A 16882-nucleotide genomic window follows, 5' to 3' on the forward strand; every position below is an offset into this window, starting at 1 on the left:
AATTAAAGGACAGGAAAGAAAATTAATGGAAATGAAAGGAAAAGAAAAGGAAATGAAAGGAAAGAAAATGACATGAAAAGAAAGGAAATGAAAGGAAAGGGAAGGAAAGGAAAATATAGGAAATAAAGGAAAAGTGATAAAAAGAAAGGAAAGAAAATTAAAGGAAAAGGAAAGGAAAATACAAAAAACATCTTCAAATGAATAATGAGATACAAGTAAAGTGTGTGGGGTGGAGTGTGGAGGTTTTATATATATATGTATAAACAAAGGATTCTGTTTGGTTACTAAGTTTATCATTAATGATTTTGTGTGTGTGTGTGTGTGTGTGTGTGTGTGTGTGTGTGTGTGTGTGTGTGTGTGTGTGTGTGTGTGTGTGTAAGGATGTTGCACACAGGATTTTACACATATGATCATGTTTATATTTTAGTTTAGATTCAGTATAACACTTTATACTGGTCATCTGATCTGATAGGACGTTCCACCTGTGGTGACATTCTGTACATTGGGACATTTTACTGTTTGTATCACACCGCTTGTCTGTGTTCATACAAGTGTACGACGCCACAGAAACCGTTACTAGGTTACTACACTTATTATGGACTGTCAGTCTGTGAGGCGAAAAGCGGTCAGTCTGTACTCGGCTGTCTCGTGCCCCCCCTAGCGGTCGTTATCAGTACTGAACACAGTCGCCATTAAAACAAAAGTCTGCGAGAGTGGGCGGGACTTTATAAATTGCGCAAATCAATTGGTCGAATTTCTGATTGACATGTTTGCCGAGTCACCGCCTTGAAAATACTTTAGCGTCCGGAAGTTTAAAAGGACGGTTTCTCCTACAGCCACCACTTGTAAGGTAAGAGCAAAAGGAGAATAATAAACATCTAGGAGCAATAATAAAAGCGGTAATGCTCCTACTGAGATTTAACGTGACATATAATGTGATCAGTCATGAAGCTTATTATTTTTATTATTTGCTGACGTCACGATGCCCTAAGACACAGCAGGTAGCAACTGACCATAGTTACGGTCTCTAAACTTATAGTTCAGTTTGTTGATTTGTTTTGGGGTTTGGACGTGGATTTAACTACATTAAGGAGATGTAGTTTATAAACGTAGGCACTTTGTAGTAGTTTAACGTGTGAGGTAAACCAGTGCTGTTTGTTATTAGCATTTACAGTTCATTAGCATTGACACACCACAAAGTATTCAAAACTAAGCAAATCGCCCAGTATTGTAAAATAAAAGTGCTGACATTAAAGATCATTAAATAAAACATTTCAGGGGTTGATGTTATAGGAAAGTAATCAATGACAGTGTATTGAGATAAGACGTGCCATGTTTAGTTTTTATTAGTTTATAGGTACAGTGATTGTTGTGGAACACCCAAAAGTTCCAAAGCCATTCTTACATTAGCCACACTTTTATTTATTTATATTTATTGAGTTGTATTTATATTTATTATTTTATTTTAGAAAGTAATATTGTATTAATATTATTTATTTTTTAATTTTATTTATTTCATTTTTATTATGTTATAAAGCCACTCAAACACTTCACAATATAAACAATTAATGTCTTTTGAATAAGTATTTCATATGAAGCATTCATTATTTACATTTACAACATTTAACAGAGACCTTTATCCAGAGTGACTTACATTTTATTTCATTTTATACAACTGAGCAATTAAGGTTTAAGGGCCTTGTTCAGCGGCCCGGCAGTGTAGCGTAGTGGTGGAGCTGGGATTGAAACTCATGACCTTCTGATCAGTAGTCCGACGTCGTAAACACTGGGATCACCACGTATTTTACTTTAGAAAATGGTATATTGAGATTGGAGAAATCAGCACTACTGTACCATAAATGTGCTGTAATAGGTCTGAATTGTAAATATTTTAGCTAGAAATTTATGAAAAAGTGAAAGTCAACAAGTTGCAGGTCATAATTAGATACATAGTCTTTGTATACTGAAGTATTAAGTATCAGATGGAATTTGTAACTCATCTTAATGACGCTTTCTTTTTTAAACATGTGTAATACATCCACAAAACAAAAAACATGGCTACATGACTTTCCTTTTTAAGAATATTTTAATTAATGCAATGATCTATACCAACATATTTATCTTTCCTCTCAGAATCTATCAGGATTTACTGCTGTTATACCCTGATATTGAAAGGAACTTTATTAGGAACACCTGTACATTGATACAGTTATCCAATCAGCCAGTTGTGTGGGAACAGCACAATGCATACAGTAATGCAAAGACATTTTCACCAAACATCAGAATGGGGAAAATGTGATTTCTGTGACTTTAACCATTGCATGGTTCTTGGTACCAGATGGGCCAGTTTGAGTATCTCAGACACTGCTGATCTCATGAGAATTTGACCAAAAAAAAAAACAGGGAGCATTTGACCGTTGTGTGCCTAGAAATGCTTTGCTGATAAGAAAGATTAGAGGAAAATAGTTGATTACTAGAAAATGATGATTAGTAGCAGAACCTGATGTCGTCTTCTGTTGTAGCTTGTCCACCTCAAGATATGATGTTTTGTGCGATCTGGGATGCTTTTCTGCTAACTACGATTGTTAAGAGTGCTTATTTGATAGACTTCCTGTCAGTTCAGAATAATCTGGTCATTCTCCTTTAGTCTCTCTCACCAACAAGATGTCTCAGCCTGCAGACCCTCTGCACACAGGATGTTTATTATTTTCCGCTCCATTCTGTGCCACAGAGATAAACTTTCTGTAATGTACAGAAGTTGGTACAATAAATATATATAGACAATGAAGTTGCGAGAAAATGTTATGTCCTCATATGAGGACATTCGGGACTCGAGGTTAAAAAAACAAATATTATATTCAAGTGCAATAAATAGTCACATTTTCAACTATTTTTATAATAATTATCAGGAAAGCCTTCTGTTCTCCACCTCTGTATGAATATTTCATTTTTAAAAAATTCTTTTTAATTTTTTTGTATATCTATGGCAGCATGCCTGCGGCTAGTTGTCTATTATACACATGTACTCACGCAATCAGGCCTCACCCTGTTTTTGTGATGAAACACTGAGTGAAAAGAATGGCTGAGTCTGTCACAAACGGTTGGCCTAAATGACAGGTGCAGCAGCTGTGTGTGTGAGTGTGAGTGAGTGAGTGTGTGTGTACATACAGTACATATGGGATAAAAAAATGGTTCAGCATATATTTGCATGTCTGTGTGAGAGCGAGGATAAGAGCGAGAGGAAATAGAGGGAACGAGAGAGGGCACAAGAGTCGAATGACAACTATAAGAGTGGAGGTGTGTGTGTGTGTGTGTGTGTGTGTGTGTGTGTGTGTGTGTGTGTGCGCGCGCGCACGTGTGTGCTTGTAGAGCAGATAATAGAGGCTGAATGTGCTGGATCTCTATCATATTGTCATTATCAGCAGTATCACCATTCTGTCAGTTCCACACACTGATGTTACACCAGTACCATTGGCCTTGACACAAAAAGCCTCAGATCTAGAGAACTGAGAGAACGAGGCCCTGTATTTATTTCAACACTTTACAAACCAGCTACTCTGCATGTACACTCTGTATTCAGAGAGATGGGAATAGAGACAGGGCGGGAGTTTTAGAGGTTATCTGTGGACTAGGATGTGACCCAAATTTGGGGATGAAGGTAATATTATCCTTTGGATGGCACCTGTGGTGTGGAGAGTATCAGACATTGCAGGGAAGGGACATCTCCATCCCTCATTATTGGTAAGAGGTCACTTTAAAAATCTTCTAAAATTTTGGCTTAGCAGCAGCTTTAAATATTCTCGTTTTAAAGTAGTTATGCTGTAAATTAGTTATATTTTTTAATGTAATTTGTTTTATTATATAGAAACTGGGATTAGTCTAATATTATTTGGACAGTTCTGCTTTGTATATATATGAGACACGATGACACATGAGTTTCCCTGCTTTAAATGTTGTTAGTTCATTATTCATTGCCAAACAAAACAAAAATTAAATAAGTCCAACAAAACCAGTTTTGCTCCCATTTGTGTAGAGTTCAGTTTCACATGTACTTCATGTGTCTGTATGGGTTTCCCTAGGTTTCACCCTGTTGAAAATATGACCGTGAAAACTTTGGATTGGCTCAGATAAATTGTGTGTGGCTCCCTGCAGTGGAGTTCCATCCCATCCATGCAGGGAGTATTCCTGATAAGCCTGCAGTGGTGTTGGGATGCTCGCTGACCAGAATAAATCAGTTTTGTTTTTTTTGTCAAATCTTTCAACATATCTTGTTTTTTCAGCGCATTTTATTTAACGCCAATTCTTATTTCCTCATATGTTTGCTTAAGCACTTGCTTTATAAGGTCACAGAAATATAAACTGTTATTACTTGACTTAAAAAACTTGTTTGTTTAAGTCACATGACTGCATAAATTGGTCATCTTTTTTCTAGATACTTTTGTCTTTGGAACATTGCCAAAGCAACACTGGCAAGGGCATTTACACAATCTTTTATAAAAATTTTTTTTAAATGAGAACAGATTTCTAGCACAAATAGGACAAAATGAAAAGAAGCTACTGTTTATCCATTTGATCAGTATGAATGTTCTGCTTGGTTTTTGCCATGCTTGAACTTCATCAAGGAGATCATCAGTATGTCCTGCTGTTGATCAAATGTGTTAGACTCTCACTTGATTAGTCGTTGAATCCAAAGGTTACTGTCACGATTCATGTTGAGCTTCTGAAGCATCACTGGTAGTTTGGGTTTTGGTGAAGATTGATACAGTAGAACAATCAAAACATTTTTTTTAATGTACAAATTTTTGTATTTTTTTTAAAATTCTGTTTATTTTATTTTTTTTATTAGCTAGCTATATTTATTTTATTTGTGTTAGATAATTTAGGCTTTCTCTGTCTCCCTTTCTCAGTCCCAGACCATGAACTACGTTGGCCAGTTGGCAGAGACTGTTTTTGTAACTGTCAAGGAGCTTTATCGTGGACTAAACCCCGCTACACTCACTGGTGGGATTGATGTAATCGTTGTGCGTCAGCCGGATGGCAGTCTCCAGTGTTCACCTTTCCATGTGCGCTTTGGAAAACTGGGGGTTCTTCGCTCCAAGGAGAAAGTGGTAAGAGAAAGGGTAGCATTAAAAAGTGTGTGATAGTGTTTGCTGATTAGTGAATCTAAAATACATAAATAATAATACACCAATACCTTTCTGTATATTGGGTTAAACATGAGATATAAATATATTTCTAGGTATGTGTCCCATAATAATGCTTATTTATGGGAAAGAGATCTGTCCTACTAAAGTAAAGTTTACCAAATACTTAAAACATACTCTAGGAGTTTCCCCAAATAAATGATTAAACTATAAATAAATAATTAATACATTGCAGTATTTTATGGTATTTAAACATTCTGTTATGAAATTGCACCATTGTAAGAAGACATAGAAGACCTGCATATAACATCCACCAGCCAAATGATCTTGTCACCTCATATCAAGTGGTTGGGGTTTTCAGTTGTAGGTCCTGAAATGTTTCTTATATTCTTTACATTGTCTAACTGTCTTGACATCAGCATTAATGCATGTACTTTTATAATAGCAAACATCCAACTAGTTACTAAGTTCTAGAGAAGATATTAACCTATGGATAACCTTTAAGATTTGAAAGCTGTGCTTTGTCCTGATGTAATTTGGAGCAGTGAGCAGTTTCCTCGTAGACAAATAAAAAAAATTATATTCACTGTGTAAAGGCTATATCTGGTGATGTTTCATATTGGTGACATCCTGGATGTTTGCTGGACACTGCAGTCCAACTAGACTGGACCGAATGAAAAATTGATGTTACTTGATATTACTTTTTGTCATTATTCTCAATTGTGCTACTAAGCTCTTTTTATTTTTACACTCTATGTTCAGAATCAGAATCAGAATCAGAAAGGTCTTTGTTGCCAAGTATGTTTTCACATACGAGGAATTTGTTGTAGTACAGGAGCTCCACAGTGTAAACAGAATGGCAATGATAAGAAATGAACACGTATAATAGACAGTACAGTGGAAAAAAATGTGCAAATTCAAATATAGATGTGCAAATTCAAATATAAATGAGTACGTATAAACAATGTGTTAGGTGTTCATCAGATGTATGTTAAGTGTTCATCAGATGGATTGCCTGAGGGAAGAAACTGTTCCTATGTCTGGTCTTTCTGGTGCTCAGGGCTCTGTAGCGTTGACCAGATGACAACAGTTCAAAGAGTGTGTGTGCTGGATGTGAGGGGTCCTGAGTGATTTTCTTTGCCCTTTTGCTCACTCTGGAGAAGTACAGTACTTGGAGAGTGGGGAGAGTTGTGCCAATGATTGAAAAACATTATCTACCTATAATATCCACCTTTTTACTTCCAGGTGGATATTGAGATCAATGGTGAGCCAGTTGACCTGCACATGAAACTTGGGAACAATGGAGAAGCATTCTTTGTGGAGGAGAGTGAAAGCTTGGAGGTATAAAAGTAATCATACAGTGTGGTGTTTAAACATTCATTCATTCATTAAACTTGCATGTAGTGTTGTATGAATCCTATATACTACAAACTGTAATTTATCTAGAATATATTGTTTTTCTTTCAGGTTGGAGTACCAGCCCACCTTTGCACCTCACCCATCCCTATGGAGAATCTAGTGGTTTCAGAAGTGGCAGAGTCTCCATTTAACACCACAGCTTCAAGCCGGCGGAAAAAACGGCGCAAGAAACGTACCCGATCAGATGCACATCTCCATGAGGATGATAGCTCCTCCTCAGAGGAAAGAGAGAACCCAGAACAGGACGTCCTGAAAGAGGAGTCTGTGTTCATGGCAAGGTTGGAGTTTTCATTCAGCTTGTGAAATACTATAATAAGCTTTGCTTGTGAGCATATAGCTCAGATTATGCCACTTTATATGGAATGCCTATACACACGCTCATTTATGGAATTTTCCAGTCAGTCATGCACGTAGCAGTCATGCAGATTCTGGTCAAGAGCTTTTGTTCACAATCAGACAGCAGAACAAGGAAATAATGTGATCTGAGCTCAAATCATTCTGGCCATTCTCCTCTGACCTCTCTCATTAAAAAGGCCATGGTAAAAGTCACTGAGATCACACTAAAGTCTCTTCTTCCTTTTCATCTGCATCTGATGAGCATTCATATTTTAAGTCAAAATTCATGTTCATTGAAACCGTTGCCATGTCTGCTGATGGTGTCACTAACACTGCAGTATTAACTGTTTCAAACATAAAAACGTTTTTTGGGTGAACACAGATGATCGGAATGTAAAGTCACAGAATGGTTATACTAAATATAATCACTCTTGAAACGCCACTTAACTAATAAAATTAGTGCTGCCGTCTCTATATATGGAGTTATAATATATTCCAATTATATTTTCAATTTGTTTTAATTATTTTTGTTCTTCTCTGTGAACATTTCAGGTTTGTGTATGGTCTGAATGAATCAACTATTGAGCTTTTTCTGTGTATGTGTGTTTCTGTAGTAAGTCTGTGTATTACTCTCTGTCTGAGGAACCAGGTGAGGATGCACTTGGAGCTCAGGCAGGCAACTTGCATCCTTACTCTGATGGAGAGTGTTCACCTCAGGAGAGGTAATGTGCATCCCAGAGCCTCTCCCTCTATGAACAAATTTGTACATAGTCTTTATAATCTATGACATATTGCACTGAATCAAATAAGCTGGTTCTCACAGTTTCTTCTTGCATTATGACATTTGATGAGGGTAAACTGTGAACTTAAATGAGAAAAGAAGTAATACTTCATATTGTTCTCATTTATCCATCTACCTATTTCGCACTCTCCTTCACAGCCTGTTCTATAGTCGACCATCCTCTCCTAAGAGTGACTCTGAACTGTTTGTAAAACCTCAGGAAACATCAGGGCCTCAGATGCAGTGGAACTGGGGTGCATTTCCAAAGGTGCTATGTTTTCCTTCTACAAACCATCTATCATTTCTTTTTCTATCCCAGCAAATCGAACCTTATCCGATGTTCTGTTTTATGCCAGCAGGTGTGTCCATCAGAGCGAGGCAGCCCTCCCCCTCTCATTACACCCTCTGAGTGCTCCCACTTCCGCACCATCCAACGGCAGGCCTCATTCAACATGGAGTCTTCCGACCCCTTAACCACTGTAACTGTATTGAGACCAGAACCTTGGATTCATGAAACTAGAGTTGAACACTCAACCCCAAACACAGATACTTCCTCTCCCACAGACCAGGCTTCACTACTCACACCACCCCTCGTGGAGCCTGCAGTGGGCTCTGAGCAACGGAACACTTCAGAACTGGAGACCTTGAGTGGCCTGAGTGATTGTATGTCTAACATAGTTAGCACATGTGTCACAGACTGTGGCACTAGAACTGCAAATCGAGTTAACACAGACGATTTCACAGGTCCTTCTAACTCTGATAGGGTAGTCAGTGTTCTTAATGATGTTAGTAAAAAACCTGTCATCTCGGTTTGCTCTGAATACCATGCAAGCACTGTTAGTGTATTGGATACAGCTGACACAATTAGCATGGCTCAGTCGGAAGCTTTAGCTTCCCTTGTCGATAAAATCAGCGCTTTTACTGAGACAGGTCTACAGACTACAGCAGAAATAGGAACTTCGGTAGAGAGAGACAGTGGTATTGAAGCATTGACAGTAGGATTTGCACAGGAAGAAGGAAAGGTGGCCCAGAAGGGTAAGGCTATAGTGGCGCCACACACAAATCATGAAGCAAAGAGTGGTGGAGTGACGGAACATGTGGAATCTGTTAAATTAGAGAAGTCTAGCTTCTTCCAGTCATCTAATGCAGCAGAATCTTCAACTAAAGCAGCAGAATCCCAGGAAAAGAAAAACGGTTGGTTTTAAGCCCAGGGCTTGATTGTGCCGCTCTTGATTAAGATTTGTAGTTCTCATTAATGTTTTGGTACAATGTCTCAAAAGATTCTTTTATATCTCTCTTCCCACTATCGTACAGGCAAGCGCAGTCAGCATGTGGGGCCAGCAGATATCTATCTGGATGATTTGTCTAAACTTGACCCTGAGGTGGTTGCACTTTATTTTCCCAAAAGGTGTGACTTTAAATTTTCTTATGTTTTTTCATGGGAATTGACCTAAGCCATTACAGAACACTATGCTGTTCTGTAGCAAACAGTTTAAATTTAGTACTTGTATGTACCGTATGTGTATTTACAATAGCTTGTTCTGTGTATATCAGCACAAGACTTAATAATATATCTGGATCAAGATGTAACACAACATAGAATATTGCATATAGAATAGTGTATGAACAGTGAAATATAGGAGGCACCATAACTAAAATCAATCGTGCACATGGTTTGGAGTAATACACCAGTAATTAATCACTAGAAAGAATTTTACCAGCCGTATAGTGTTAGAATTAGTGCATTACACATGACAAATGTACAGATTATCTGTGTGCAAGAGATTAAGAAATTGTATTTCACTATTGTACATCGTTCAAATTGGTATTGGCTTTCATGATCTTTTTTCCTTGCTATCCAGTGAAGGTGAATCTCCTTCACAGGGTGATGCTGAGCTGGGTTCAGTTCCATCCATACAGTCCTCACAGTCAGGCCAACAGTCTCCTCAGACTGTAAGCACTGCCAATGTGGACAGTGGGACTGAGTATCTATCAGACTCCACCACTGACAATCTGGAGGTTTCCTTGTCCCTCTGTGGAACTGAGGGATACTCCAGGAAGATCAAGAAAGGTAGAGGAAAAGTAAACATAATTACATAATGAGTGTATGACACAAAGTTTCCAGTGTAGCCTTGTCACACATACACATTGAACACAAATTCTCAATCCGATATTTTGCTCCCATTCGTTTTCAGTGGGAAGCAGCGTTAAATTGACTTTATATATGACGCTATCACATTAAATATGATGCTTCATAGCGTTCAAGTAAACAAACATCATAAGATATGGGAAATGATACCTCTGTTCAGAAGGTTGACCAAACTCAATGAGCAACTGCATTAAAAGATTAAAAGAACATCCCTGCTATTTGGTTATTCACCTATATAGATAATTAGGCGATCAAAAAAAATCTGAAAATCGAAACGCTCACGGTTAAAAAGTTTCTTTGTAAGCCTCATTTACCTCATAGATACGCCTGCTTCTTATGCAGCGAAAATGTGCTGATCGGACGGTATTATTTGCGGCTTTTCTGTGTCTTTTGTGTATTTTATTGTGCTTTTCTTTGTTGCAGAAAAGTTTGAAGAGCACATGGTCACTTATCAAGACTTTGTCAACAACCCTGGAATAATTGATGACCCAAACCTTGTCATCTGTATCAACTCAAAGTTAGTGAAAGAACTTTATTTAGAACAATCCTGCTGCAAAGCATAATGAAATAATATATTATTTCAGTAATTTAGTAATCAATTTCTGTTCATCTCCTTTCAGTTATTACAACTGGGCAGCAGCTGCTCCGATGATTCTGTCAATGCAAGCTTTTCAAAAGAATTTGCCAACGGTACAAAGCCCATTATATGTTTGTTTAGACTTATTTCATTACATTTGTGATGGAAGGATTTGGCCATGAGGTCCTGCTTCTTGATTAGTATTTACATTTTTTATTTTTTATCTTTTATCTTAATGTAGAGTACAGTTGAGCAGTTAGTTAAAGATAAGATGCCTAAGAAGTCTGGTCGCTGGTGGTTTTCGTGGAGAAGAAAAGACTTGGAAAATAATCAGGTATACTTTGTCATTTAACTGGAATATGTGTGGTTGGCATGGTGTATGGTGCATGCAGTAGTTATTGTTGCCAAGTTACTGTCTGTGTGGAGTTTTGCATATTCTCCCATGTTCCTGTGCATTCCCACTGGGTTCTCTGGTTTCCTCTGAAAAACATGTCACTAATTTGATTAGCTATAATAAATAGCCAGTATGAATGAGCGTTCTATGGACTCTCTAGCCATGTTGTATGTATTCCCACTTTGAGGCCCTTCTTCCCAGGATATGCTTCAGATCCAGAAGGAGTTGATTTTACTTTCTTTTCCAGCCAAACACAAAGCCTGACTCTGAAGACCATCAAGTTGTGGCGTCATCTTCTCCTACTATACCTCCCACAATAAAGTAAGATTGTTTTTGCAATTTTTAATCTTAATTTTTAATCTTAACAATGCCACAGACTTACAAATAAGGTGTCAATTCACAAAAAAAATCTGCCACCTGCATTATGCTTCGTGGTTTTGGTTTAGATCAGTCAGGCTCTAGTGCCAAGACAATGCTACAAATTAACTTTAGATTTTTTTAGGTTAATTTTATGATCTTATGTTGAATCTGGTTTGTTCAGGAATCACTCTGCTCAGCTCTCCAGTGATGATGATGGTAATGAAAGTGAAAGTGTGAACAGACAGGAAAGTGTAACAGAAGCCATGAGCACTGCACAGTGCCTTAATCAGATTTATCGCAAATCCCTCCGCCTCACCTCCCAACAGATAGTAAGTAACTCTGTTAACTCTATATACACTGCACTGAAGCTGTACTCTCTTTTAGTTCATTAGACAGTGGGTCAGTGGTGGCTCAAGTGGTTAAGACTCTTGGTTGTTGGTTCAAGCCCCAGCACTGCCAAGCTGCCACTGTTGGGCCCTTGAGCAAGGTCCATAACCCTATCTGCTTCAGGGGCACTGCATCATGGCTGACCCTGCACTTTGACCCCAACCTTATGTGAAAAATTAACGCTTCTGTACTCTGTTCGGATGTTGTATTACATTTTCAACAGTTTCTTGATAAACTACACTAGGCCGAATGTCTATAAACTGTGTTTATAAATCTGTTATGTGTTTGCGCGTGTGTGTTAGGAGCGTCTCAATTTGAAAGAGGGCGCTAACAATATTGTATTCAGTGTGACCACTCAGTACCAGGGCACTTGCCGTTGTGAAGCTGCCATCTATCTGTGGAACTGGGATGATAAAGTCATAATCTCTGACATTGATGGAACCATCACCAAGTAAGTAAATGTGTATTATACACGTTGTTACATATATATTGTGATTTTTTGGAGGGAACATGTTTGTTTTGAGGTAATGCTTTTCAATTTGTGTAAATAACAGGTCAGATGCACTAGGTCACATTCTGCCACAGCTGGGCAAAGATTGGACGCACCAAGGCATTGCGAAACTTTACAACAAAATACATGAGTAAGAGACATACAATGACTTATGGTCTGCTGCTTTATAGACTGTTACACATGTGCAATCAGTACAAATTACTATGAACTGTATGCACGCAAGCTTCAAGATTTCTATTGTCAATTATGGCCTGCAGATATAGACTGTTCAGAAATCTGCATGTTATGGTTGTAGTGCTCTGATGCTGCTTGCCAGATGTCATAAGTGTAAAGAAATTGTGAATGGGATGGGTGGGGTCACTTGAATGTCATACTAATGAAAATACTAGTGAGGGGAGATGTGTCCCTGTGATTCTTTGGGCCGTCCTTATCACCCTCTGAAGGTTAACACACTGCATCATGATTTTTTCCATAGCAAATGAAATAGAACCGACTGTGGACCTGTTTGTCTTGTAAGCAAACTGTAGTGTGTCTAGCGTTGTTGGAATTGCTTCATAGCTTCAGAATGTGGTTCATGACAAGACTCTCAAAACACTTCATGAGAACTGGAGAGAGAGCCACTGGTCTGTAGTTATTAAGACATAAGCCTGTGGCTTTCTTTGGGACTGGGATGATAGTGGTGGCCTTAAAACAAAGAGGAACAATAGACAGGGTGTGGGAGAGATTAAAGATATCCTTGAATATATCTGTCAGCTCTGAAGCACACAGCCAGAGGACTCTTCCTGGTATGTTATCTGGACCTGCTGCCCTGCGTGTATTCCCTCTGCTCAGTGACTTATACACATCTGTACGAGACAATGTGGGTGTATGTTTCACTTTGTCAGGTATAACTTTCAGCATTGCCTGTGATTCTGTTTTCAGAGCTTCAAAGCTCTTAAAGCTTCAAAGCGTTAAAAATGTTTAAGTTCACCTGGTAATGATTTAGATGCAAAGCTGTTTGTATGTGACTCTCCTTTGTGGCATTGCTTTTTCCTTGAGTCATGTGTGATGTAATGGTTTTCTAACTTTTGCCTGTAGGTCATTTTAGCTCCCTTTACGCTCTTGCGAATTTCTTCTTATTCAGCCACAGAGCGTGGAGTGTAGCTGATGTACTAGTGCTCTCTGCAGGCCACTCGAGTTCTGCCACATCATACCCTAAATAAAGCACACTTTGTGTGCAGGGGCTTTGTAATGCAGGAACAGGTTTAGATTATGTCAGTGAAGAGAAATCTTAATGCTACAACATACAAAAACATCTTATATAGTTGTGTGCCTTCAGCTTTGTGGCACAAGTTTGGGGAAGGTTCACACCTGGGTGTGATGGTCAGCTGTCTACATAGACATTATGTAGTATGTACAGTTGAAACCAGATATTTACATACACTTCAGAAAAAAAACACAAAAACTTTTATTTCTGTACTGTCATACATTAAATCAGAGTAAACTTTTTCTGTTTTAAATCAATAAATATTAACATATTTTGCATTTGTTAAATGTCAGAATCGAGCGAGGGAGCATTTTTATGTATTTTTATTATCACTTTCCTTAGTATTTGGTGGAACTGCCCTGAAACTGTTTCACTTGGGCCAAATGTTTTGGGTATCCTTCCACAAGCTTTCTACAATAGTTTGCTGGAAATTTGGCCCACTCCTCTTGACAGAACTGGTGTAACTGGGTCAGGTTTATAGGCCTTCTTGCTCGCACTCGCCTTTTCAGTGCCGCCCACAAATTTTCTATGGGATTGAGATCAGGGCTTTGTGATGGCCACTCCAATACCTTGACTTTGTTGTCCTTAAGCCACTTTGTAACTAATTTGGAGGTATGCTTGTGGTCATTGTCCATTTGGAAGACCCATTTGTGCCCAAGTTTAACTTCCTGGCTGATGTCTTCAGATGTTGCTTTAATATATCCAAATAATTTTCTTTTCTCATGATGCCATCTATATTGTAAAGTGCACCAGTCCCTTCTGCAGCAAAGCAGCCCCACAACATTATACTACCACCACCATACTTCACAGTTGGGATGGTGTTCTGAGGCTTCAAAGCTGCTCCCTTTTCCTCCAAATAAACCGTTTGTCATTATGGCCGAACAGTTCAATTTTTGTTTCGTCAGACCACAGGACATGTCTCCAGAAATTAAGATTTTTTCCTCATGTGCAGTTGCAAACTGTAGTCTCCCTTTTTTATGGTGGTAATTAGTAATGGCTTTCTCCTCTCAGAGTAAGCTTTCAGCTCATGCTGGTACAGTATTCGTTTTACTGTGGATAATGTCACTGTCTTACCAGTTTCAGCCAGCATCTTTACAAGATCTTTTGCTGTTGTCCTGGGGTTGATTCGCACATTTCGCACCAAAACATGTTCCTCTCTGGGACTCAGAATCCGTCTCCTTCCTGAGCGGTATGATGGTTGTACATTCCCATGTTTTTTATACTTGCGTATTATTGTCTGAACGGATGAACGTCGGACCTTGAGGCATCTGGAAATTGCACCTAAGGATGAGCCACACTTGTGGAGGTCAACAATTATTTTTCTGATGTCTTGGTGGATTTCTCTTGATTTTCCCATGATGTCAAAGAAAGAGGCTCTGTGTTTGAGGTGTGCCTTCATGTGCATCCACAGGTGTGCCACCAATTAACTCAAATGGAATCAATTAATCAGAAGCTTCTTAAGCTCCGAATGGAATCATCTGGAGTTTTTTTTGTTTAAAGGCAAGATAAACTCAGTGTATGTATACTTCTGATTTTGATGAAAGTGATGATAAAAAATACATAACAATTCTCCCTTGCTCGATTCTGACATTTAACAAATGCAAAAATATGTTAATATTTATTGATTTAAAACAGAAAAAGTTTACTCTGATTTAATGTATGACAGTAAAGCAACAAAAGTTTTTGTGTTTTTTTCTGAAGTGTATGTAAATATCTGGTTTCAACTGTATATGTAGTTGTATGTAGACAATGTGCCATGTGTTTGCTTGCCTTATGTGTTAGTTAGCATCATCTCTCTAATACAAAACACAAAATACTGGCTGATATTTGGAGCAAGTGGAAATTGTGTAGATGCATTACTATTATTATTGATGCTATTAATACCCATTTTAGTAGAAGTGTTTTGTGTCTTTTCTTGAGAAACGGCTACAAGTTCCTGTACTGTTCAGCTCGTGCCATAGGAATGGCAAACATCACCAAAGGCTACCTGCAGTGGGTCAATGATAAAGGCATTGTCCTACCTAAAGGACCTGTACTACTTGCTCCCAGCAGCTTATTCTCAGCTTTACACAGGTATAACAACACGCAAATTTAAACTCTTAATGCTCCATTTTTGTGTGGTGCACAAATGTTATCAATTAAAACATTTTGTACTCATATTTTTACAGGGAGGTAATTGAGAAGAAGCCAGAGGTCTTTAAAATCGCATGCCTGACTGACATTAGAGACCTTTTCAGTCCACACAGACATCCATTCTATGCTGCATTTGGCAACAGGACCAATGTAAGCATCATGCTAACAGTGGACATGAAGCCATTACAGTTTTATAGCTAAAAGAATAACAGCTCTCTCTCTCTCTCTGTATGTGTTGTTGGTTGTGTGTAGGATGCATTTGCTTATAAGAAAGTTGGTGTACCTGAAACTCGGATCTTCACGGTGAACCCTAAAGGGGAGCTCATGCAGGAGAACAGCAAAAGCCACAAGTCCTCGTAAGAAAGACACACCTTGCAGACACAATGGGATTGGTGCCATCAATTTATTATTATAATAACATTTGAATTGGATTTTTCCTAGGTATTCTCACTTGAGTGAACTCGTGGAACATGTCTTCCCTCTCATCTGTAAAGGCAGGCCTGCATCCTTGGATTACCCAGAATTCAGTAATTTTTCATTCTGGAGAGAGCCTTTAGCACCACTTGACCTCACTTCACTCTAGACTTCCACAGTTAATTTCCATGTCTTTCTGCTTTTACTAATTCTCCTGCTTCACCGCTACCTCTCTTTACTATGACACTAAATATCTGAATGTAATAAAAGCTGTATCTGGTTTAGTTCAATCTTTAACTAACTTGTACAAAATCAAATACTGTATGTTATCAAAAGGTTTGGCTCATCTGCTAAAACAGAGAAAGGCATGTTCAGAAAAGCCAAAGATAATCATTTGGTATCAAATAAATCCAGTGTTGTGTTTATACAACTTTTTTTTAATTAATTTTACATGTTTGTGAAATGCAGTGTATTTTTCAAAGGTGGTTACTCTTTCTACCTTTAGGAAAGGTATTGTGAATATAGTTCTATCTCACCACTATCCACTTTGAGCTGTAAATCTATGCAGTGAGCCTTTTTCAAGACAAACACAATTCTTGACGATTTGATAAGGCCCATGTCAAGCTGAAAATTTTGCTGAATTTCTGTATGCCTGTGTGAAATTTATTTCTGTTGTGTCAGACTCATCTAACAAAAAGAATATGCAAAAGATGGTTAAAACAGCAAAACATGCAGAAAGTCTGAAATGGTTTTTAATTATTTTTTTTTAACAGTGCCAAAGCTCTATCATTAAACATTTGGGGGTTTTTTTGGTTTTGTTTTATTCCATTGGAGGTAAGAAGGTATGTTTTAAGTATTTATGACAAAAGAAGACTGGGATAGTGCAATTTCTTTCTGAATCTCAAATACTTCCTACTTTAGTTATGGATATTAAAGATAACTAAAACCTTGTGGAACTATAACATGACATGACATATATGAATCAGGAAATGTCACTAATAAATATATTTCAGTAGGATTGACTGTAAATA

At 38.0% G+C, this 16882-nt stretch overlaps 1 protein-coding gene across 5 annotated transcripts; it reads left to right on the forward strand.

Annotated features, from left to right (window-relative positions):
• The first annotated feature begins 698 nt into the window (after positions 1-698).
• On the forward strand, positions 699-16659 carry zgc:123305. Of its 5 annotated transcripts, none has more exons than XM_047813620.1 (20): positions 699-850; positions 4908-5108; positions 6390-6485; positions 6612-6841; positions 7514-7621; positions 7840-7948; positions 8037-8874; positions 8995-9088; positions 9543-9751; positions 10253-10346; positions 10450-10519; positions 10648-10740; positions 11048-11121; positions 11342-11489; positions 11850-11998; positions 12102-12188; positions 15225-15377; positions 15473-15587; positions 15690-15793; positions 15879-16659. In XM_047813620.1, the coding sequence occupies exons 2-20, from the start codon at positions 4917-4919 to the stop codon at positions 16018-16020; spliced, it is 3105 nt and encodes a 1034-aa protein (XP_047669576.1). In that variant the 5' UTR covers positions 699-850; positions 4908-4916; the 3' UTR covers positions 16021-16659. The 5 variants fall into 5 exon arrangements, with proteins under 5 accessions (XP_047669576.1, XP_027002450.2, XP_047669574.1 ...); XM_027146649.2 differs by having other exon boundaries at positions 8040-8874; XM_047813618.1 differs by lacking the exon at positions 699-850 and having other exon boundaries at positions 8037-8610; positions 8677-8874.
• Positions 16660-16882: the final 223 nt, after the last annotated feature.

Source organism: Tachysurus fulvidraco, chromosome 5 (genome assembly GCF_022655615.1).
Source record: "Tachysurus fulvidraco isolate hzauxx_2018 chromosome 5, HZAU_PFXX_2.0, whole genome shotgun sequence".
Taxonomy (NCBI): Eukaryota; Metazoa; Chordata; class Actinopteri; order Siluriformes; family Bagridae; genus Tachysurus; species Tachysurus fulvidraco.